The 23904-nt window shown below is 37.7% G+C and overlaps 1 protein-coding gene across 2 annotated transcripts in view; it reads right to left on the bottom strand.

Annotated features, from left to right (window-relative positions):
- The window catches only part of ANO3 (anoctamin 3), a 427436-nt gene that overhangs the window by 258046 nt on the left and 145486 nt on the right, over window positions 1–23904 (bottom strand). The window contains exon 1 of one of the 2 annotated variants that reach the window (XM_058688489.1): window positions 18785–19000. The exons of the other annotated variant lie outside the window; for it this stretch is intronic. Coding sequence (XP_058544472.1) covers window positions 18785–18830 — 46 coding nt within the window. The 5' untranslated portion in view covers window positions 18831–19000. Of the gene's footprint in view, window positions 1–18784; window positions 19001–23904 lie in introns of those variants that run through there. 2 annotated transcript variants of the gene reach the window in all.

The raw sequence follows: 23904 nt of genomic DNA, 5'->3' as shown, positions 1-23904 counted from the left end.
AGCACCTATAGAGCCTGTCCAAAGACCCACTTCCAGTGATCTCAGGATTCAAGCTCACCGAACTGGAAAGGAACAGACAGCAGTCATCCACCTTAACATCTAATTGGAGGGTGGGAAACTAGCAGAGATTAGGAGAATCCTTTCAAACTGCTTTGGTTCAAACACCTGGCTATATAGATCTCTCTCTTTCCTCAAGGATGAGGATTAGAAATTAAGTCATAGGACTAATGAAATGTCTTTCTTTTTTTCAATACAAGAAGAAATAATATGTCTCAAAGGTTGCAGAGGAGAAAAACTTTGAATAAGATGTGCTACAATAAGCAAAGGACATATAGACAGAATCTACAATTTCCCTTTAAATAAAAATGACTCCTCAAAAAAATTAGTTCACAACACATCAAAATGAAAACAGAGTGGGTAAATTAAGACATAATTTAGGGTAATAATTTGTTGGTTGACATTAAAAATGCCTTTTGAAGATATAAAAGAACAAAATCTACCCATGGAAATATTGAGTCATCGGTAAGAAAGACAGTCTTAAGCAGCACTACCAGAATGTAGGGGGGAGAAATGAAAATTAAAAAAAAAAAGAGAGAGAGAGAAGATAAATTGATTTGGAATGTGTATACACCCCTGAGTTTATAGAATCAATTGTGATGGTTGAGTAAAGAGGCAAGAATAAAAGAATATGAAATGATAATTATACCATTGCTACAGTAACTTCTCTGGGCTGCATTCTGCAGCTCAAAGTTATCATATTTAGGGGAAACTATTCCTGTGTTAAGTATCCTCTAGTCAAAAAGTTTTCATTCACATATGAAGGTTTCAAGAGAAGGCATTCCATCAGATATATCTGCATTTTCTATTTAAAAAATATCACAAAGTTGTGCTCTTTTCAACTGGGAAATTAATCAAAATATACATATGACCCCAAAATGTGAAACTTGTAAAACTTTGGTTGCACCTAAACACAAAATCAAGCCTAAGTAATGATAACCTGGAAAACGATGAATAAACAAAGCTAAATAGTGATAAAACTAGAAAATCAGAATCTAAATATTTTAAAATTATAGAATGTTTTAACAGGTATAATTATTAAAATTAATATTTTTTCATACTTTCTACCATGATCATGCTATGTGAATATTAGAAAACATTTTTAAATTTAGGTCATGAGCAAATAAACTGCACAGATACATTTCCTGCTAAGCAGCCTACTCAAACTCGGGCAGAAGCTAGAGTTGGTAACAGGTCCTAGACAAGAAGGTGAAAGGTCCGCACTTCTGCAGGACGTGCTACACCACCCTGATACTGATGGGTCATGTTCTGCTGATCAATCTCACTCACAGCTCCCAAAGAAGAATGGACATGCTCTTACTCTCAACAGCAGTCCTTCTAAGGAAGTTTGAAAATTGGGCACTTGGTATCAGCAGTGAACTGGCTTCTACATTTTGGGTTGCTTTTGGGGGTTTCTCCTCTCAGGTCTGTCTGCCTGTTATTGCTTTTCCCCCGCTACCCCTTCTCTCATTTTCATTCTTTTCTTTCTCTCTTTCTCTCTCTTTCTTTCTTTCTTCTTTTGGTTAATGACATTCTAAAGTAAAGTGGGCATTACCAGAATACATATCTCTGCTCTAGTAAGAAAGGAAGTCATTATGCTTAATTATGGGTTTCTGCTACTGTCAGGGCTCCCCCCAAAACTAAGGAAGATTCTTTCTTCACTGGCTTAGTCATTTCTTTAAAAATTCTCATTCCTCAACATGGCTTATATCAGTAAGGAAGGGTTCTTACTGACCAGTACCAGTTACTAGGGAAAACTAGGAAATGCTTGTTAAAAATAACAATGATTCCATGTATTTGAGATGTGTGTATTTCATGATCCTTCTATCATATTTTTATGCTATATACTATAAACAGTCCTACAAATTTAAGAGATTATTAGAACTATATATATATTACCATTTATTATTTTAATCTAATTAGGTCACAGAAGGAATATCTAAACTTGGATTTTAAATTTTCATTGTAGTTTTTTTTTTAAGATTTCATTTTTAAGTAATCTCTCTACCCAATGTGGGGCTCAAACTTACAACCCCAGTATCAAGAGTCACATATTCTACTGACTGAGTCAACCAGATGCCCCTAATTTTAATGTGGTTTTAAAGCTCAACTTTAAGGATCAAACTCTAAGTATGTTAATTTCGTAGTTGGTACTAAAACAATACACAGATTTAGAATTAAGTGCATGCTATGAATCAAAATAAATTCCCTGAGTTGGGAGTGATTATAATGTGTCTAAGTCAATCAACTAAACAATATCTCTGGGGCACCTGGGTGGCTCAGTCGGTTAAGCATCTGACTTTGGCTCAGGTCATGATCTCACAGTTCATGAGTCCAATCCCTGAGTCGAGCTCTGTGCTGACAGCACAGAGCCTGGAGCCTGCCTGAGCTCTGTCTGTTTTTCTCTCTCTCTGCCCCTCCTCCACTCATGCTCTATTTATCTCTCTCTCTCAAAAATAAATAAACATTAAAAAAAAACCCAACATCTCTTATTAACATAAGAATCACTATAATAATAAGCTCATGATTTCCTTTCAAAGAGTCTCCTCAACCTCTGTACTTACTTAACAATCAGGGGCCCTCCTTGGTAACAAGTTGTGAGATGAAGTGAAAGAAGCAAACCCCCAATAATGTCACAAGAGCAACCATACACTTGTCCTGAAAACCCATCTCGTCATCTTAGGCTAGAGTTCTTCCTCTCCTATTTCCACGTCCCTAGTGGGCATGTCATCCACATTCTCACACTCTGCTGTGACTTCCCTTTGCCCGGCTTTCTCCTTGTTAGGATGTCAGATCTTAGAGAATAAAGTCCTCTTCTGATTTTTTCCCTAAATCCCTTATATTTCCACGGTGTGTGGTAAAATTCACTAAGTCAACTAAAATACGAGTAAATGAGAGATTTCGTTATAATTTGAGATTCATTCAAAACCTGGTCTTCAGGAACTCAGAGAAGTTAATCATAAATATATATGATAAATCGAAGTTAGGTCAAAAGTTTAATGTCCATTATTCCCATTACTGTGGCCCTCTTAAAGACAGGTATGAATTGGCCATCTTTGTAATCCTCAAATTTCTTAAAAAAATTTTTTTTTAATGTTTACTTTTCAGAGAGACAGAGAGTGAACAGGGGACGGGCAGAGAAAGAGGGAGACACAGACTCTGAAGCAGGCTCCAGGCTCTGAGCTGTCAGCACAGAGCCCGTTGAGGGGCTTGAACCAACTAACTGTGAGATCATGACCTGAGCCAAAGTCTGACACTTAACCGACTGAGCCACCCAGGCGCCCCTGTAATCCCTATAAACTTCAGAATATAGAACATGGGAAGAGTTCCATCAATACATTATACAACAAATCCTTTTAGATTCTCAAGCTAGGCTACCAAGAGTGTGGCATTCTTGAAGGAATGTCCTATGCCTTTCATGGTATTAGCAGTTTAATGTATCAAACCCATACTGGGGTGCCTAGGTGGCTCAGTCGGTTAAGCGTCTGACATCAGCTCAGGTCATGATCTCATGGTCTGTGAGTTCGAGCCCCGCATCGGGCTCTGTGCTGACAGCTCAGTGCTGGAGGCTGTTTCAGATTCTGTGTCTCCCTCTCTATCTACCCCTCCTCCACTCACACTCTGTCTCTCTAAGATGAATAAATGTTAAAAATAATTAAATAAAAACCATACTAATTTTATACCTGAGAAAATGACTTTCTCTTTGACCAAAAAAAAAAAAAAGTCAGTATATTATGATTACCCTAAATCATGATTAATTATTTGTTAATATCATAGTACACTGGTAAAGTAAGGCAGAATGTACTTAAGTGGTGATATGGGATTCCTGTTGGTTTCAGAATCAGGAATGCTTTGAGAAGAGAAAAAAAGAAAAGAGTAAATTATGTTGCAAGCCACATGTTAATATAGGGAAGAGATGGGATTAAAAATGAAATAAGTGATGTTTTTTGAGGGGGATATTATTGAACTGGGAGAACATTTACACCTTTCTTTTTCATCTCTGAAAATAATACTTGGTGAGCAGGGCCAGAGAGGCTGTTGATCAATCATAACTAGGATCTTTTGGCTCAGGACCCATGTTTTGCTCCCTGGGGAACACATGGTATTGTATAAGATGTTGTTCAACCCACTCATTTTTAAGTAAACCGAACAATACCTAGACTTTCAAGATATAATGTGAGAAATACCTGAATTATTTCATCATTCCATCATAAAGTGCAATCCCAAACCTTTTTGTTTTGCTCTGATTCCTCTTTTTTCCCTCTTTGTCTTTACTTCCTTTCTCCCACAAGTAGTATCAAAAAGTAGAAAAACGTGGCACTTTGTTCTTAAGAGATTGATCAGGGCACTCCAAATTCTAGCAGGAGAGTGTAAAAGAAGTGACACTGACTTGCTCTCACCATAGATAAGGTAGAGCTGAATTCCTGATTCCATAACAAGGTTGACAAAAAGATTTCATTTCCACATGAACTCTGTGAGAAATGTAAAGAAATGTAAAGAAACTCTGTAAAGAAATATTTTCAAGTCAGGCTTTGACTTGGATGAAAGAGGGGAAATGATCATTTAGAACACAGAGATTTGCCTCCTCTGCTCTATGATGTCAATACTGCATTTGCACATTGACAGTGCAAGAATCTGAAGCTTCTGTATGCAACTACCATCTTATATTACCTCCTTATAAAAATTAGATACTGGGAAATTTTATTAAAAATATTTCCAAAACATTAATATAGGCAGTGCTTTTGGATTTCAATGCTGGATCAGCTCCCAGGAGTTTATTCCAAGGACAAGGCTGACTATAGCTGTTCTTAAAGCTCTTTTGCTTGCTTTCAAAATTTTAAGAGATTCCTTGACCACCAGAACACTTTCATGATTAAAGCGAGTGTCCAAACTGATGACAGCCAGTTATTTCTTCAATAAAAATGGCTAAGAGATACTCACAGTGCTTCAACATAGAGGCATCAGTGGAAAGGAACATAAACTTTAGCAGAGTTTCCTCAGCAGATGTCAAATTGTATTGAATGTCATATTTTCAACGTTAAGCATAGTGTCTGGAACATAGTAGATATTCAGTACGTATTTTCAGAAACATACAGTCATCGGGCTTAGGCACCATGATTCCTGGTCCCGTGTCATTTCCCATTCCAGGACAGACAAGCTTAGCACCCAACATTCACATCCAAGTGAAATAACAACAAACGGTTAAGTTTAGATTCGAGAGGGTAGGGTGGAGAATACACTGAAGGGAACTGGGTATTCTTGCAGAAGGTGGTTTAGAATAGCATGAGAATGGAAGGGAGTCTTTCTGAGACAGTAAGAAAATCTTCGCAGATTGTCACCATCCTATAGAAAGTGAGAAATAAGCTGTAACAGAAATTCTGAAAGATTCTTAGTTGATATACCTATTGTATCTTGTAACTGAATGAATTTCATAAGAGGCCATAATCCTCCCACTTTTCATGACAGACAGAGATCATACCCTGAAATGTTCATTGTAACTATTCATCAATATGCTGTTTTTCCTAATCCAATTTTTTTTTCAGGGTAACTAATGGCAGAAACAGAACTACTCTTCCTAAATCTAATGTATCTCGTGGTACACTAGCAAGTCCATGGGATTTAATCTTATGTTTGCCACATATTAGCTGTGTGGCCATGTGAGACTTCCTTCTCAGTCTGTTCCTTTCCTGTGAAACAGACTTCTGCCTCAAAGCATTAATATAAGAATTATGTCATATAACATATATGCAGTGACTAGCACATGGATGGACACACAACAGGCTCTGAACTATTATCAACTGCTTTCAGCTACTTTGATAAAACTTCTATACTCTTTTTTTTTAATTTTTTTTTCAACGTTTTTTATTTATTTTTGGGACAGAGAGAGACAGAGCATGAACGGGGAGGGGCAGAGAGAGAGGGAGACACAGAATCGGAAACAGGCTCCAGGCTCCAGGCTCCGAGCCATCAGCCCAGAGCCTGACGCGGGGCTCGAACTCACGGACCGCGAGATCGTGACCTGGCTGAAGTCGGACGCTTAACCGACTGCGCCACCCAGGCGCCCCACAAAAACTTCTATACTCTTAAGAGAACAAATAATGCAGCCACACTGCTGGTTCAAATTCCAGCTAAGTTAAACACCTGTTTTACACTACTAAATGCTCATCTTACACTGCTAAGTAAACTACTTGTCATGGTAGGCCTCAATTTCCTTACCTGTAGAATAGAGTGGATAGTACCTTCTTTGATGGATTTTCAAGAGAATTAGACGAGTTAATGCATATCAAGCACACAGTGATGAGCCAAACACAGGAAGTTCAATTACAAATCCTTTATGCTTTCAGACAGGTATCTTTAAGTGCTCAATAAACACAGGATAACTTCTTTTCCTTTACTGAGAAGTTAAATAGATTTAAATATGACAAAATATTCTTGGCAGAAATAAAACTCAAATATATTAAGCTTTATATCTGTTGAGTATCATTCACATCAAGGATTTTTAACTTGGCTGAAGGAAGGAATATCGTATAATTTCAAAAAAGCCTTGACTGGCACATTTGTGACTGACTACAAAAGGTGTTGTTGTTGTTGTTGTTGTTGTTCTTGTTCTTGTTGTTTTTCCCAAGACTAGGTCTGAAGCAAAGTTCAGAAACTCCCCATCCCTTTTTTACTTTTTGATATCAAATCACGACATTGTTAAAGACAATGTGGTTCTCAAGCACCACAGAGGACTCCAATTATATGAGGAAAATTATAAGAATTACATCTAAAACATTACATTTAGATAGAATATTCTCGTACATGCATTCATTGTTCGGCTATATTATATAGTGTTTTTTGAGTATATAAATTAAGTTTTGCAAAACATGATTTTATATGGACCATATGCTAACGTAACTGCTATGTGTGATTTAAATTCTAGAGTACTGTTGTCTAAATGGTATAAGTGCCTCTGAGTGGGTGATTTCTTCACATCTGGGAAGAGTTATGACTAATTGCAAGCTGTTCAATGTGGTATACACCACCGACTCACTTGTCTTGAAGCAATGTGCTAGAAACAGAAAAGCATCATTCAAAGTATAAGTGGTCTAAAGGAGGCATTATGCCAAGGATAGTATTATATTATTTATTTACTTATTTATTTTTCCAAAGATAGTATTTTAAAAATATTTTTTAATGTTTATTCAATTTTGAGAGAAAGAGAGACAGAGCATGAGCAGGGGAGGAGCAGAGAGAGAGAGAGAGAGAGAGAGAGAGAGAGAGACACAGATTCCAAAGCAGTCTCCAGGCTCTGAGGTGTCAGCACAGAGCCTGATGCGGGGCTCGAACCCACGAACTGTGAGATCATGACCTGAGCCAAAATCGGACACTTAACCAACTGAGCCACCCAGGTGCCCCATCAAAGACAATATTTTAAAAGACAGTATTTTCCTCAGTAAGGAAATAGGAATTTACTGTTTTACCCTCAATTTTCTTATCTGCTTTCAGTGACTAGCTGCTTCTTTCTTATTATAGCAGGCCATAGTATATTTCATAATATGTAAAATATGGTGAATAGAAAGAAGCAATTTGAACTACATCTAAATAAAATTCTTTTTAGGGGTGCCTGGTTGGCTCAGTTGGTTAAGCGTCCGACTTCGGCTCAGGTCATGATCTTACGGTTCATGGGTCTGAGCCCCGCATCAGGCTCTGTGCTGACAGTTCAGAGCCTGGAGCCTGCTTTGGATTCTGTGTCTCCCTTTCCTCTCTCTGTCCATCCCCCACTCATGCTCTGTCTCTTTCTCTCTCTCTTTCTCTCTCAAAAATAAACATCAAAAAAATTCTTTTTAGTTGTCATGAATATCTATAATTTTATAAGCATAATATCATAAACAATAAAAAATTGCTAATGCTATACCAGGAGTAAATGCAAATTCAGAGACTAACAATTATGTGAATTTGATAATTCTGTTTTCTAAATTTATTCCCTTGTTATGTTGAAATGTATAGATATAACATGATTCAAAAGAAATCCACCTAAGTACTGAACTGTAAGGAAAGGGTGTTAAATTTGACTTTTCCTGTCTTATGTTTAGTAGGAACACTGATATCACAAGCATAAATTGTATTGGAATGTCTTAGAACTCCTCAGGATCAGAAAAAGTAGCAAAAAAGGAGGGAGGCAGATTGGTATATGTCTTATCGTTTTTTGTTTGTTTGTTTTTTAGTATACACTATAGCAAGTACTCCTCTAAACAACACGACCAGTCCTAATTTATATAGGAGAAAATGGGAAATTTAGAGAAGTAAAAATTGTGGCAAAAATCATACGTACAAATCATAAGAAGCATCATTTGAATTCAAGCTGCTTGACTCCTCCACTCAAGTTCTTGACCACTTATCTCTCTCATTGTTAGTCTGGGGCCATCTTGTGTTGCTATATTCAGTCTGTAGTCAAGGTCATTTTAGGCAAGTAGACTAGAAGTGTATGATTGGCTCTAAGTGTACAGCTGTGTCTGTAATATCCATCAGTTCACAGCTAAAATATGTTTTGATATCTTTTGAATAGGTCTAAATTGAGCCAATGTTAGTGAATTAAACTCACTTTACCTAAAAGGAAAAAGAAGTTGAATCTTTACATTCATCTAAACTTTGGGAGAATTATTTGAAAAATGAATTGAGAACTATTGGTACAACCAAGTAGATAGTGGAGATTATGTAGGTAAGGAACAAAAACCTTGTGCTGGACAATGGACAGTCCTTAATTTCACTGATCTGAAGTTAGGGTAGGGAGCTACTTGTGTTTTATAAAAACATTAGTCACCAAGTATTGAGCCTACTATATAGCAACCCCCGTAGGAGGAACTAACCATGCAGAATTGCTAATCCTCATGACATTCCTACCTGCCAAATAGCTATCTTAGCTCTACTACTCCTACTGTGTGACCTTGAACACCAGCTAGCTTTTCTCCTTCAGCTTCCTCATCTATGAAATTACAATAACAGAAATTTATTTATGAATATTATGACCTGAGCCTAAATCAAGAGTCAGATGCTTAACCAACCGAGCCACCCAGGTGCTCCCAAACAAAACACTTTAAATAGTATCTGGCAAAGAATAAGCATTTAAATAATGGCACTTAATATTCTGGGTTCGTACATAAGGAAATTGAAACACATTGAAATTAGTTTGCCCACGATCACTATGTGAACAGTCTTAAGATTCAAACCCAATTCTGTGATTCCATATTTTTATTTCACAAAGTGTGTGTCTCACTATGACTTTAAATTATGACAGTGAATTATAAAACAATTAAAACACTACAAACCTAACACACAGCTTCCCTATACATAAATCAAGAACTATAAACTTTTACCATGTATTATTGTATTTTTAAGACACCATTTTGAGATATTTCTTAATGAGAGGGTATTCACTAAACCTCCCTTATTTTTCAAAAAAATTATATAGTAATAAATATGACCTAAAATACCTATAGCAAATATAAAGAATTGATAGCATTTAAGGTATTTACAAGGGTCAAGACAGAACAACAAAAGACAATGTCTGAGAGCTCTTCTCTATAAGTCTCCTAATTCATTTATTGGAGTGTCCATAAATGAGACAAGGTAGTAAACTTCCATTAGGAGCTTCATCATACCTTAAAAACAAAGGATTAGGGGATTATAATTAATATTAGAAACACACTAAAGTTATATTTTCATTAAGACTAAATGCATGTATCATCAGCTAAGTATATCTAGGATCTGTGTAGTTTGCCACTAATAATAATAGTTAAGCCCTATTTACAACTTGCTATAGTCCACATACTGAAATTCATTATCTCAATCACTGCTTATATTTTTATTTTATTTTATAAAACTGTCTCCCAAATGGGCTCAGTTGTTAGAATCCTGCAGGATGCATGTTGGCTAAAAACATAGATTCTTAGTCTCCTCCCCAGAATGAGATGAGACTGTAAATCTGGAGGGAGTGAATAATTTGCATTTAACAAGAACTTCAGGTGATTATTTAAATCTTGAAAACGTAGGTCTTAGAATTCAGAGAAATGAGCTAAAGCAGAGAAATACAGCAAAGAAATTGCTCAAGATACCACTGAGGGATGGAAACTGGGTTTAAACTGGACTTGTGTGTGTATTTGCAAAGCCGCCCGACCCCTCTCCCTCCACCTAAATTGCTTTTAATAGTGCTCCAAAGCCAAATAAAATATATACACTTTCGGGAGTTATTTTGAGAGATGTCTTTTGGTCAGCCTACTAACTTTCTAGAAATGTTATGATAAAAAGTGCACTGAGACTAATACAATGCATTTGCAAAACAGTTTCACATTCACCCAATTTCATGCACGTGGAAGTCCTCTCCTCCAAGGCCAACTGTGTCTCAGTTACAGTGAAGTTGTGAATATAGGGACTCATGTTTTGGTGAACCAGGATCCTGCAGCTGGTGCTGGTTTCTTACATGCATGTTGAGTTGAAACCAACCAGAACTTAAAGTAATTGTTGCTTTGCAATGCAACTCAGCAGGAAAGGCAGTGACTAAGGGGACAGACAGGTTGCCTGCTAGGTTTAGAATAGGATTTCACACTTCTGCAACTTCTGATGAATGGCAGAGTCAGAAGGTAACATGGAGATTATTCTGTCTAAATTTTTCATTTTCCTAAGGCCATAGAATGGACAGTGATTTACCCATGATCTAGCTCAGAAATCTACCTTGAATTCTGATAGTTTTACAGAGAAGAGGTAGAACAAGGGGACAAGCTACAAACAGCTATGGTGGAAATCAAATGGGAATGAGATGACTCCCAGCTGCTGAGGACAACAGTCCTCCAAAGAGCTTGCAGCCAGTAGTCTTCCTTATGGGATGCAGAACAATTAGAATGTGGACTTTGACTTTCACCACTGTTGTTTAACAGTGTTGGAAGTCCTAGCCTCAGCAATCAGACAACAAAATGAAATAAAAGGCATCCAAATTGGCAAAGAAGAAGCCAAACCTTCACTTTTCTCAGATGACATGATCTCTACATGGAAAACCTGAAAGACTACACCAACAAATTGTTAGAACTGATACATGAATTCAGCAATGTTGCAGGATACAAATGTACAGAAATCAGTTGCATTTCTCCACACCAATAATAAAGCAACAGAAAGAGCTATCAAGGAAGTGATCCCATTTACAGTTGCACCAACAACCATAAAATACCTAGGAATAAATCTAACCAAAGAGGTAAAAGAACTGTATGCTGAAAACTACAGAAAACTTATGAAAGAAATTGAAGAAGACACAAAGAAATGGAAAAACATTCCATGCTCATGGATTGGAAGAACAAATATTGTTAAAATGTCGATACTACCCAAAGCACTCTATACATTCAATGCAATCCCAATCAAAATAGCAAGAGCATTCTTCCCAGAATGAGAACAAACAATCATAAAATTTGTATGGAACCACAAAAGATCCCAAATAGCCAAAGTAATGTTGAAAAAGAAAACCAAAGCTGGAGGCATCACAATCCCAGACTTTAGTCTGTATTACAAAGCCATAATCATCAAGACAGTACGGTATAAGCACAAATAATAGACATATAGACCAATGGAATAGAAGAGAGAACCCAGAACTGGACCCACAATGTATGCAGTATGGTCAAACTAATCTTTGACAAAGCAGGAAACAGTATCCAATGGAAAAAAGACAGTCTCTCTAGCAAATGGTGCTGGGATATCTGGATAGCAACATGCAGAATGATGAAACGGGACCACTTTCTTACAGCATACACAAAAATAAACTCAAATAGATGAAAGACCTAAATGTGAGACAGGAAACCATCAAAATCCTTGGAGAAAACAGGCAACAACCTCTTTGACCTCAGCTGCAACAACTTCTTACTTGACATGTCTCTGAAGGCAAGGGAAATAAAAGCCAAAATGAACTACTGGGACCTCATCAAGATAAAAAGCTTCTGCACAGCCAAGGAAACAATCAGCAAAACTAAAAGGCAAATGACAGAATGGGAGAAGATATTTGCAAATGACATATTGGATAAAGGGTTAGTATTCAAAATCTATAAAGAACTTACCAAACTCAACACCCAAAAAACAAATGATCCAGTGAAGAAATAGGCAGAATACATGAATAGACACTTCTCCAAAGAAAACAACCAGATGGCCAACAGACACATGAAAAGATGCTCAACATCGCTCATCATGAGGGAAATACAAATCAAAACCACATTGAGATACCACCTCACATTGGTCAGAGTGGCTAAAATTAACAACTCAGGAAACAAAAGATGTTGGCAAGGATGTGGAGAAAGGGGAACCCTCTTGCACTATTGATGGGAATGAAAACTGGTGCAGCCACTCTGTAAAACAGTGTGGAGGTTCCTCAAAAAATTAAAAATATAATTACCCTACAACCCAACAATAGCACTACTAGGAATTTATCCAAAGTATATAGGAGTGCTAATTCATAGGCGCACATGTACCCCAATGTTTATAGCAGCATTATCAACAATAGCCAAATTATGGAAAGAGCCCAAATATTCATCAACTGATGAATGGATAAAAAAGATGTCGTTTACATATATAGTGGAATACTACTTGGCAATGAAAAAGAATGAAATCTTGTCATTTGCAACAACACGGATGGAACTGGAGGGTATTATGCTAAGTGAAATAAGTCAGTCAGAGATCATATGTTTTCACTCTCATGTGGAGTTTGAGAAACTTAACAGAAGACCATGGGTGAAGGGAAGGAAAAAAAATAGTTACAAACTGAGAGGGAGTGAAACCATAAGAGACTCTTAAATACAGAAAACAAACTGAGGGTTGATGGGGGGATGGGGAGAGGAGAAAACGGGTGATGGACATTGTTGGGATGAGCACTGGGTATTGTATGTAAGTGATGAATCATGGGAATCTACTCCCGAAGCCAAGAGCACACTGTAAACACTGTATGTTAGCTAACTTAACAATAAATTATATTTTTAAAAATGTGGACTTTGGAGTCAGGGAGGGTTCAAACCCTAGTTCTACCACTTATTAAGAGTTAATGCATATAACACCTAAACCTCAATTCTCTCACCAGTCACCCCAAGACTTTAGCTCATTAGAATCCTTAACAAATGTGATGTTTTGGATAACTGAACTTCTAGATAAGTTTGAAACACATACTTTTATCTTATAATTACTCTAGATGGAAATTCTTTTAAATCTTATCACTTCTCTTCATTCCTAAATAGAGGACATGTATTATCACAAACTCTATAGTATTTTTGTTAATTTAAAGTCATCATTTTAAACCTGAGTGTTCTCACTTTGAAGTAATGCTTCTGAGCCATTTGAGGTATGCAGGATTTTTATTTTTTTTTTATTTTTTTTTTTTTTTTTAAGTTTTTTTTTTTTTTTTTTTTTCAACGTTTTTTATTTATTTTTGGGACAGAGAGAGACAAAGCATGAACGGGGCAGGGGCAGAGAGAGAGGGAGACACAGAATCGGAAACAGGCTCCAGGCTCCGAGCCATCAGCCCAGAGCCTGACGCGGGGCTCGAACTCACGGACCGCGAGATCGTGACCTGGCTGAAGTCGGACGCTTAACCGACTGCGCCACCCAGGCGCCCCTGCAGGATTTTTAAAGAAATGGTCCCGGACACATGTGTTTTCTATTGGGGTTGAACTATCTACATTCTTTTAATAGCTTGGCTCTCCCTCTCTAGGAGATTATCATTGGGGAGCTAGAGTTGTATATATGTAGGATATCTACTGAGGAAATAAACGAAGAGAAGGGTGAACATTAAGGGACAGGGTAGAAGATCTCGGGGTCTCACAATTAGATTAGATGTCCATCCTTTGTGATGATCAGGTTGATATTCAGTATCAGCCTGAGAGAAGTATAATTTCTGTCCCTGAAATATCGTCTATCAACTTTTTTCTCCTATGTAGCAGGAATTATTTTAATGAGAGACATTGCTTTCTCTGTAGTCATAAATAAAAGAATCAACTGTCGGGGTGCCTGGGTGTCTTAGTCGGTTAAGCATCTGACTTTGGCTCAGGTCATGATCTCACAGTTCATGGGTTTGAGCCCCAAGTTGGGCTCTGCAGCTTGGAGCCTGTAGCCTGCTTTGGATTCTTTGCCTCCCTCTCTTTATCTGCCCCTCCCCTGTTTGTTCTTTCTCTTTCTCTCTTAAAACAAACAAACAAACAAACAAACATTAAAAAAGACTAATAAAAAGAAAAAAGAATCAACTGTCAAAATACCAGGGAGAGTCAGTATACCTGTGTGAATGCATTTCAGTCAGTATATAAATGGCTTCGCACTTTTTTTTTTCTGGTTTCACCAGGGGATGAGTATAGGGAAGTTCTAGATCCTAAATATATTAGTGACAGGAAAATGAGGCTCAAATAGTGGCTATCTGGGATTCTGAAACTAGATATTTCCCGCAACATTGTCCCTGCAGGGTACTGTAAACTAAGAGCTGGACACAAATCAGGATGGCTGCTAAGAGGCTTTACAGGTGGGCACCTGCAATAGCAAGTAAGTTATTTTTAGAAAAGGAAAATATAAGGGCTTTGTGATCTGTGAATTCCCATATAAGTGTAAAGATTATTATTATTAAACCACTTTTTGAGTAGGAAGTGTTTGATTCCATGGAATTATTAAAAACATTCTTTTCATGTTTAACCAAATGTCCCTGAGAATAATGATGAATCACTTAACAGCTTCAGCAAATCCCATTAAGCCCAAGCCTTTTAGGGACAGTCTGTGTTTGATGTGACCTATGGTTTCCCTGAAAGTCTTACTGGTTGTATTGGTAAATAACAGCCACCAGAAGCCAGAACTCACATTGTCCTTTTCTCGCCCACTTTTGCATGATACATGAATCCATCCTCAATCAAGTGAACAGAGCAAGCCAGGCTGGGAAGCACAGTTGGACTTTGACCAGATATCATTGCTGATTTGCCAGCTAATGTGTTCCTCCAGTATGTGCTAAGGCAAAGGCAAATGCACACTCCCAGTTCTCTGTAAGCATAATACACCCCAATTTACCCTTGAGACTTCAGAAATAAGAAACTGTGGAATACTCTGCCCCCCAGGCATCTCACATTTTACTTACTAATTTATTAAGCCTGTTAATAAAACAATCTAATTAGAGTGGAATAAAAATTTTTAAATATTAAAAAAATTAAAAATATATGTTGGGCTCTTCTTTAGAAAACAAAATTTAGCTGACATTGTCAAGAAACAAAACATCTTCCTAGAAAAATGCAGAGTTGCCTATAATTTGCATAAAGATTGTATTTAGTGAACCTCTCAGACTTCCTACTATACAAAGTTCTCTGAAAAATCTGTTTGCAATAATAGTTTCAAGAATGAAAATCTTATTTTTTTCAAGTTTATTTATTTATTTTGAGAAAGAGAGAAAACATGAGTCAGGGAGGGGCAGAAAGAGAGGGAGAGAATCCTAAGTAGGCTCTGCATACTGTGGAGCCTGACACAGGGCTCGAACCCACAAACTGTGAGGTCATGACCTGAGCCAAAGTTGGACGTTTAACCGACTGAGCCACCCAGGCACCCCAAGAATGAAAGTGTTCTTGATGATGCCGTTGCTAAGCACCATGCCGGGCACACAGCAAGAGCCTGGTATATAGGGGTTGAGTGGAGAGTGAATAAGTACAATTTATTTGCAATAACATTTTGAAATTATGAAATGAATATCTAAAATTACTCTATGGGAATTTTTGAGAGGCTTTCTGGAGGAATGGGTATATGAGTCGGGTAGTTTGTGGTTGTAACTCAAGACGATTGTCAGAAATCTTTAGAAGGTCTGGAGTCTAATTTTCCTTAAGAATACTCCCCCAAAAAGAATATCCCAAAATGACAAAAGCAAGTAAGACAAAGTAAAATAAAGGTCAAAAACTTAAAAGGGAAGTGCTGAGGGTGTTTTTTACTCCTAAATAGTCAACAAAAGCCAGATGAGTCTGGGAAGAAGAGTGACTATCATATTATTATTATTAATTATTCACTATATTTATGAGCCCCGATTTGTGTGCCAGATGAACTGCTAAGTACATTACGACTCTGCAATGTCGATATTATCTTCAATTCATAGACACAGTAACTGAAGATTAGATATATTACAGAATAAAACTTGTAAGCAGCATATGTAGAATTAAAATCCAGGGATGAAAACAAAGATCATAGATTAAATTAATGGAGAAATTTGGTTTTATGTACAGTAGTTCACTTTACAGATAACGATTCTGGCATCTATATTGATTCGTTGAAAAACGCTGAATAATATCAGTGAGGAAATTTGGATCAGGAATTGATTGCCCCAGAGTTCTCATATAAGGGAAAATTTCCACACCTGCTGAGACTTTAAATATAGAGGGTATCTGTTTTTCAAGTGATGGTAAACATTTTTAAAGTCTTACAAAAGGGGTGTTTTCTGAATATTCAGGCTCTTTCTAGGTATTATAATATTGAAATCAAAATCAAAAACAGATATTAATCTGACTTGATTAAAAGTAATCCCCATAAACTGGTTTACTCAACTACATTATTTCTTAAAAGTGAACTAAATTCAGGGCTTTCCTCTTTGGCCCAGAAAGAAATTATCTCTGCTTTCACATTGCTCCCATCCTTCCCTAAGGAACAGAGAGAAATAGAAAAGGCATAGGGGTCAGGGGTTCAATCTTTTCAATCAAGCTAAGTCCAAGGAAATTAAACACTTTGCTCAAGGTTTTTAAGCTAGTTATGAAGGTGAGCTTACTATTTAGAACTCCCAAGTTCCAGTACAGAATATTCTCCATTTTAATGTTAAGTTTTCTGGTTAATGTTATGGTGAAAACACCCCTGAAAGCTTTTTGTCTCATGCTTCCTGGGTCATAAAGCATCTAGAATATTATTTTGCTGCTGCTTTGAGGAATTAAAATAGCTAATCATCAGTTTGGTATGCCCATTCAGGGTTAAGAAGCAATTAACCAGAACCACTTTATTACTGCTTCTTTTCCTATTCCCTCCTCCTCTCCATATTTATCCTTCTGATAAAGTTGCCTTTTGGGCCGACAAGTAAGACTTGAAAATAAATGTCTCATAATGTATCATAAAGGAAACCAAATGTTTTTGGACAATATGAAGAACTAGGATTTGCATAATTTTTATAACTCACTTTGAGCAATGACAGGTGGTCCTTAAATTGGCAATTGTTTGCTTTTAAAAGCAAAATATATATCCATACATAATAAGTTGTGTGAGGATCATTTCAAGGTTCCAAGTTCCAGAAATGAGTCACCTATAGCCATGTATCAGAGGGAATATTAATTGTATGAAGCTGGGGCAAAGTTCCTATAATCTTTGTCTTCATTCTGAAAGGGCACATATGTTTAAAACAATGATTAAAGAGAACATGACTTCTTAAAGCAATGTAATTTTCTTTGGAACACTTAGATTTGACATGGAATCGCACACTAGGTGAAATTTTGGTCTAACTGGACAGTCTCTCATCCCACTCCCATTTCAACATATTTTTTTAAGAACCAAGAGAACTTGGACTTCTAACAGAGTACAAAATTATGGAATTTGAAGCTCATTCAGTCCCATATTCTGACTAATGAAGGAATCCCTACTAAATTGTCCCTGGTATGTTCATCCAGTTTTTGCTTTAAGATCTACATAGAAACAACTGTTGACTGTAGATAGATGATAGATAGATAGATAGATAGATAGATAGATAGATAGATAGATAGAGTATAGATAACATGGGGGGAAGGTAGGAATATTTAAGTAAATACTAACTTCACTTTGAGCCAATTTACCATTCCAGAATTCATATATCTTAGGTATCGTATGGCCAACTATGGCATAATTACCATTACCATTATTAAGTCAATAAAATGGCATTGTTGTTTAATATGTTTCTGGACAAACTCCAAAAAACTGGGGATATGCCTAAAAATAAACATGCTCTATAAAAATACTTTTCAACAAGGTAAGGAATAAGGACCAAAGAGTGAGAATAACTTGGAATATTTCTTAATTTGACTATGAATATATAGACTCATACCATGGCATCCAGGGGGAAACTTGAAGGAGAAGCTAAGAGAGATAATACAAAGCCCCTAGAAGAGGAACCTACCAACAATAACAAAAGCTTGAAACCCAGAATCAAGCATAGGACACAGGCAAAATTAAGTTTTCCAAGAAAGTTTCAGAGCCCTTTCAACAGGCCAACTTCTGGAACTCTCCTAAAATTCATTTATCTAGGATCGCGTAAAAGCATCTCAAACAAGAGATTTGCTCATGTGAAGCTTCTTAACCATTTGAATCACAGACTGGGGCAAACATGGTCCAGAATTTCTGTCTTCAAAACTCAAAGCACTATTGGGTTAATAAGACAACCCCTACTAAGCTGGTTTACTGCAATGCAATGAAGCAGTCTTAGCAGAGATAATAAATTAAATCAAGTCCCAGAAATGACGAATTATGCTTCACCCAGGGACCGTGCGGAGGCTCAGAAATCAGACTCATCTTGGATGCAGAGTGAAGAAGCATTAAAAAAAAAAAAAAAAAAGAAGAAGAAGAAAAGAAAAAGAACATTTTTTTTTTAACTTCACAGAGTTCTCCACCTCTGCGTCGCATTAGCCTGGAAAGGATGCTCCTACACAACTGCAAGGGCATGCAGAGGGGGATGTGACGCCCTTAGGAAGGGGGGACCAAGATTCCAACTGACCTTTTTGCTGTTTAAAGGACTGAATCGAGCCTGAATGGTGGACCATTTTCACTCTGTGCGTCCCAGCTGGGTTCGGAAGCTGTCCTAGAGGGAGGCGGAGGAATAGTAACCAGACTGTTTGACAGGCTCCCGGGCTCCACACAATCCCTGAGCCTCCGAGAGCGCGCTGCAATCCGACACCTGCTTTAGCCGGCACTTAGCTCCTAAGGCTGCGCGCCCACCGTTGTTATGGCAACGTCGGAGGGCGGTCCAGCGTCCAGCTCCCCTTAGCGGCTACTCCGGGAATTAACCTCGCATCCCCGGAGCGTCCAGTGCCGCAGTGTGGGTGGGCGTTTTGTTGGGTTTGCTGGGAGAGGGAGAGGAGGACTTTTCTTAGCGACTATAAATAAATCCGAACAAATCTCTGGAGCCACTAAGTAATTACCTCTTTTTCAAGTTTGAGGCAAGTTATTATATCGGGGTACGGTTTTAATTCACTAAAAGTTGGTCTGTAAACACTGGCACTTGCAGAAGGGCCACGCTGATCTATCTCTCCCCTGAGAGGAATGCAACAGCAGATGCAGAGACGTTTTTGTCTTTTCCTCTTAAAGTTGCATACAGGAAATATGGATAACTTCCACTTAGCCAGTAGAATGGTTTTATCAGATAAGCTATGTTAAATGTCTAGAACACCACTGCATGTGAGTTATCCTCTTGTACTTCAGCCTTTGAGGCATTGAATGCTATAATAATGGCATGGGGCCATTTATCAGTAACAGGTGCTGTAAAAACACTCTCCACGATACCTAAAGTAATCCTAGCAAAAGCCTTATAACGTATATAGAATATTATTTTAATATTGTAAAAGAAACTAAGGTCCACAACAACAAAGAATTCTCAAAATCATAAATAACCATCACCTTATGTTGAGAGAGAAAGACACCTGATATCAAAGAGGTGAAGTAACTATGGGAGGGCCAAACCACACTGGCCAAAATAGAATCAGGAGCCAGTTCAACACATTCTTCCGTCTCTCTTCCTCTTACCTTCCTTTTCCTGCTGCCTGATTCAAACCTTTTAGCTCCTTGTGGAAGATGTAACCTTATTGAACAAGAGCAAAGAGTATATGCTTTCCCGAATTTTGAAGGTTTGTGAGACCAGCTCAGTCAGTTGAGGAATACAAGTAAAGGCAGATGATAAAGAGAAAACAGTTGTTTCAAGATGTTCAAAACCTCACACAGGTTGAGCTACTATCATACACTTTTTGATTTCACCTGTAGTACATAATATAAGGGCAGTAAAGGGAATGTAGCTTTGAACAAGCAGATGTTCCAGTTAAATATGACTGCATAAAAAAAACACTCCGAAACTATTATCTCTCATGATATTTCATAGGTTGGCTAGGCTCAGCCTGGTGGTTCTGCCTAGAGTCCTCTTGAGTTTTCAATGGCTAAGCCTGGAGAAGACAGAAATTGGATTCCACTCCCAGTGAAAGGCCTAGCAAAGAATTTGCAGCTGTCTTTAATGAAGGATAACAGTGCTTCCAGAAAGAAGATGTTGAACATTCAGTAAAAACTAAGCATGCAGGCACTGAAGAAATACTTGGTTATAAAGAATTAACTCAGTGTGAATTTTATCTTGATTTGAAGATTCAGAACAAACCTCAGAGACTGTCTCCACAAAGCCTCATTTTACAGCTATTTTATACAAAAGAGCACTGAAACCCAAGACAATAAATGAATTCCTGAGGGTGTTTTTGTTATATTTTGTTCATCTGCAGTTAAAATTCTAATGTAGCTCAACTCATAGGTCATTCCAATTACAATCCAACTCATTGAATTCTAATACCACCCAATCTCTTAGGTGAGGATTAAATTAAATAATATATTTAAAGACTAGTTCATGGCAGGAAGGTAAAGCTCAGTAAATACCAGATACTATTATAATTATTACCCATGAAGATCTGATCTTCTTTTTATTTTATTTTCGTAAGTTTATTCATTTATTCTGAGAGAGACAGAGACGGCACAAGTGGGGTAGGGACAGAGATACAGGGAGACGGAGCATCCCATGCAGGCTCCATTGCCAGTGCAGAGCCTGACCCGGGGCCTGAACCCATGAAAACACCAGATCATGATCTGAGCCGAAATCAAGATTTGGATGCTTACCTGACTGGGCCACCCAGGGGCCCCCTGATCTTCTTTTAAAAACCCCTTTAAATCACTATGTTTAGAATCAGAAATATTGTGGAAATATGAACATTAATTCAATTCATAATTGGGAAGAACAATTGAAAGAAGTAAAAGCCTATGGTTCTACTCTACACTTCCAGGCAGAAGGACATCTTCAATTTCCCAGAGCCTCTTCTTTTGCTGATGTCTAATTTTCTCCAACCACAACTCAGCTGGAGGCGAAGATGTGGGCACTGGAGCCAGGAATGAGTTAAGAATTAGAACCTCATTAGAAATTAATTATAAAAAAACGTGATTTGGTATTTCTAACACCATCGCACCCTCACCTCAGCAGTGCCAACTATGGTTAAATTATCTTCTCATAAAGTTGATTACTTTTAATTAGAAATATTTTAGGCTGGACTGACAGATTGGCTAGCAGGGAATTCAAAGAACATCTTTGCTTGTTTTAAAATCAGTCTTTTAAGGAAGGTTGCTAGAGGAACAGCTTTCGTAAGGACCCTAGAAAATTTCAAGCACCATCTGCTTTACAGGAAAGGCAATGCAAAGAGAAGGAAAGGCTGTATGTGTATGTGTGTGTGTGTGTGTGTGTGTGTGTGTGTGTGTGTGTGTGTGTTGAAAGCGACAAGGGCAGGGGGTTTGAACAAAGACCTTCCTAAAAAATAAATCTTCCTATGAACTGATAAGAGGAAATTTTTGAATCTGACATTTCCATTGTGGAAAGGTTAGGAATGAATATATAATAGCTTCATCAAAGATGGCTAAACTGATTTTTTTTTATTTTTTTACTATTTTTGGTTTTAAATTTCTTTCTTCAAATTTTAAAGATGAGAGAGTATTTTATGTAATGTTCAGTGATGAAACACAATTATCATATGTTATATGATCTTGACTTTGTTTTGCAAAATGGGGAAAAAAAAGACTGGAAAGAAGCATACCAAAATTTCTAAATAAGTAATTTTGCAAATAGGGATTAAAGCTGATTTTTTTATACCTTCATAATTTTTGCCATGTTCTACTTTTTACAAATGATATATACTGATTTGATATGGATTTTATACATATATTCTTAAACTCTCTCCCTATCTATCATGCTACAAAGTAATTTTTCTTTTTCAGTCTTGGACTTTTGTTTTGTTTTGTTTTCTTGCTCAGGTCTCTGCTGCATTCACCCTCCCACAGCTCACCACCTGTCTCATGTCCTCCTTAGGTAATTAATTTATCAGACCACATGCTAACTTTTGCCTCCCAGAAGAGGTAGGAAACTCTGTTTTTACATCACTGGGAGGTTTTTTATTCCTTTGAACTTCGAAATATGAACACTCAGCTCAGCCAATCGTTAGCTTCCCTGTTTTGTGCTCTATCACAGGAAATGTGAGACTTCTGTCATTACCTCTTTGGGTCTTGAATAAATGACTTAATTGAAATTGGGTTGCCAATTCTGCTCTCGTTACCTAAATGGTAACTGAAATAAAGCAATTCTCTTTTCAGTCATTCCCTCTATAGAAAACCCAACTATTTAAGGTATTAAAAGGCAAAATGATGAGCAACTGGGTGGTTCATTTGGTTAAGTGTCCAACTCTTGGTTTCAGCTCAGGTCATGATCTCATGGCTCATGACATAGAGGCCCCACATTCAACTCTGTGCTGACAGTGCAGAGCCTGCTTGGGATGCTCTCTCTCCCTTTCTCTCTGCCCCTCCCCTACATGCATGTGCTCTTTTTCTCTCTCTCTCAAAATAAATAAGCATTTAAACAAAATAAAAGGCAAAATGAAATAACCAAGTCACATTGGTAATGGGTTTATTTGAGAAGAGTAAGGAAGACAGAAGGGGAGAGCTCACCCAGAGACATTATTATAGAGAGACTCTGATCTCCCTGAGAGTGGACTGAATGTTGACTGTTTCTTCAGAGACCAGTATAGTTCCTTTCACACAAGCTGAATGAATACTTACTAATGAATAAGAAACGAAAGCAATTAATTTAAAATTTTAAAATAACTTCAAGAAAAATGCTGCTTTAGTGGCTTGGGTAGCTGTCTTCTTCCTTATGCAAAACCAAGGGGAATTATATTAAAATAATTTATATATTTTATGCTTATATGTATTTATATTTAATATATGAACTACTTTCTTGGTGCGAGTTGCTATCCATACTCTATTAGAAGCACAAACAAGCTCTTCAGAAAACCCAGTGCCGTGATACGTGAAGGGTGGAGTACAATTTAACGGTTGTTTCCCCCAAAGCCTAGTGTAGCTGACCACACGTGACAGTAAAAGAACAGGTGAGTCCTTCTGACAGCCAGGCTAGATGCTCAGAGATGCGTTGAGGAATGACAGGTCCTAAGGGATGTAAGTGCCTAAGAGAATGCAATGGAGGAAAATCAGCAGCTTCCACCTAATCCGAACCCAGCCTGAGGTACTCTTATCACACAGTATTTTGTTGTTGTTTTTACTTTTTTTAATGTTTATTTTTTTGAGAGAGAGTGAGACAGTGAGCACTATTGGGGGAGGGTCAGAGACAGAGGTTGAGAAAGAGAATTCCAAGCAGGCTCCATGCTGTCTGCACAGAGCCCCACACCAGGCTCAAATCCCATGAACCATGAGTGCTGGAAGCCGAGCTATCCCAGCCTGAGTGGCAGGGCCCAGGCTGTGGACGGATTGGTGACTGCAAGGCGGCCCACGGACAGAGAAGCTTCTTGTACTCCCGCTTCTAGGTAATTTGGCCTTAATAAAAGTACCTGGGGTATTGTCTGTTGGGGAACTGCCCTTGACAGGCCCCCTGGGAAAAGAACCATTAGGAAAGAAAATAAGGTTCCGCAAGAAATTGTGCGGCCTTACATTTAGCCCTTGCCATCCCCTATGGAGACTCCTCTACTTGCAGGAGGGATAGCCTCATGCATTTGCCAGCAAAGGAGGCTGAGAAAGGAGAGACATGGATTTGAAAGCCTC

The sequence above is a fragment of the Neofelis nebulosa genome, chromosome 10 (assembly GCF_028018385.1).
Source record: "Neofelis nebulosa isolate mNeoNeb1 chromosome 10, mNeoNeb1.pri, whole genome shotgun sequence".
Taxonomy (NCBI): Eukaryota; Metazoa; Chordata; class Mammalia; order Carnivora; family Felidae; genus Neofelis; species Neofelis nebulosa.
Note: the sequence above shows the minus strand (reverse complement) of the source record. Positions and strands in the feature narration are given on the sequence as shown.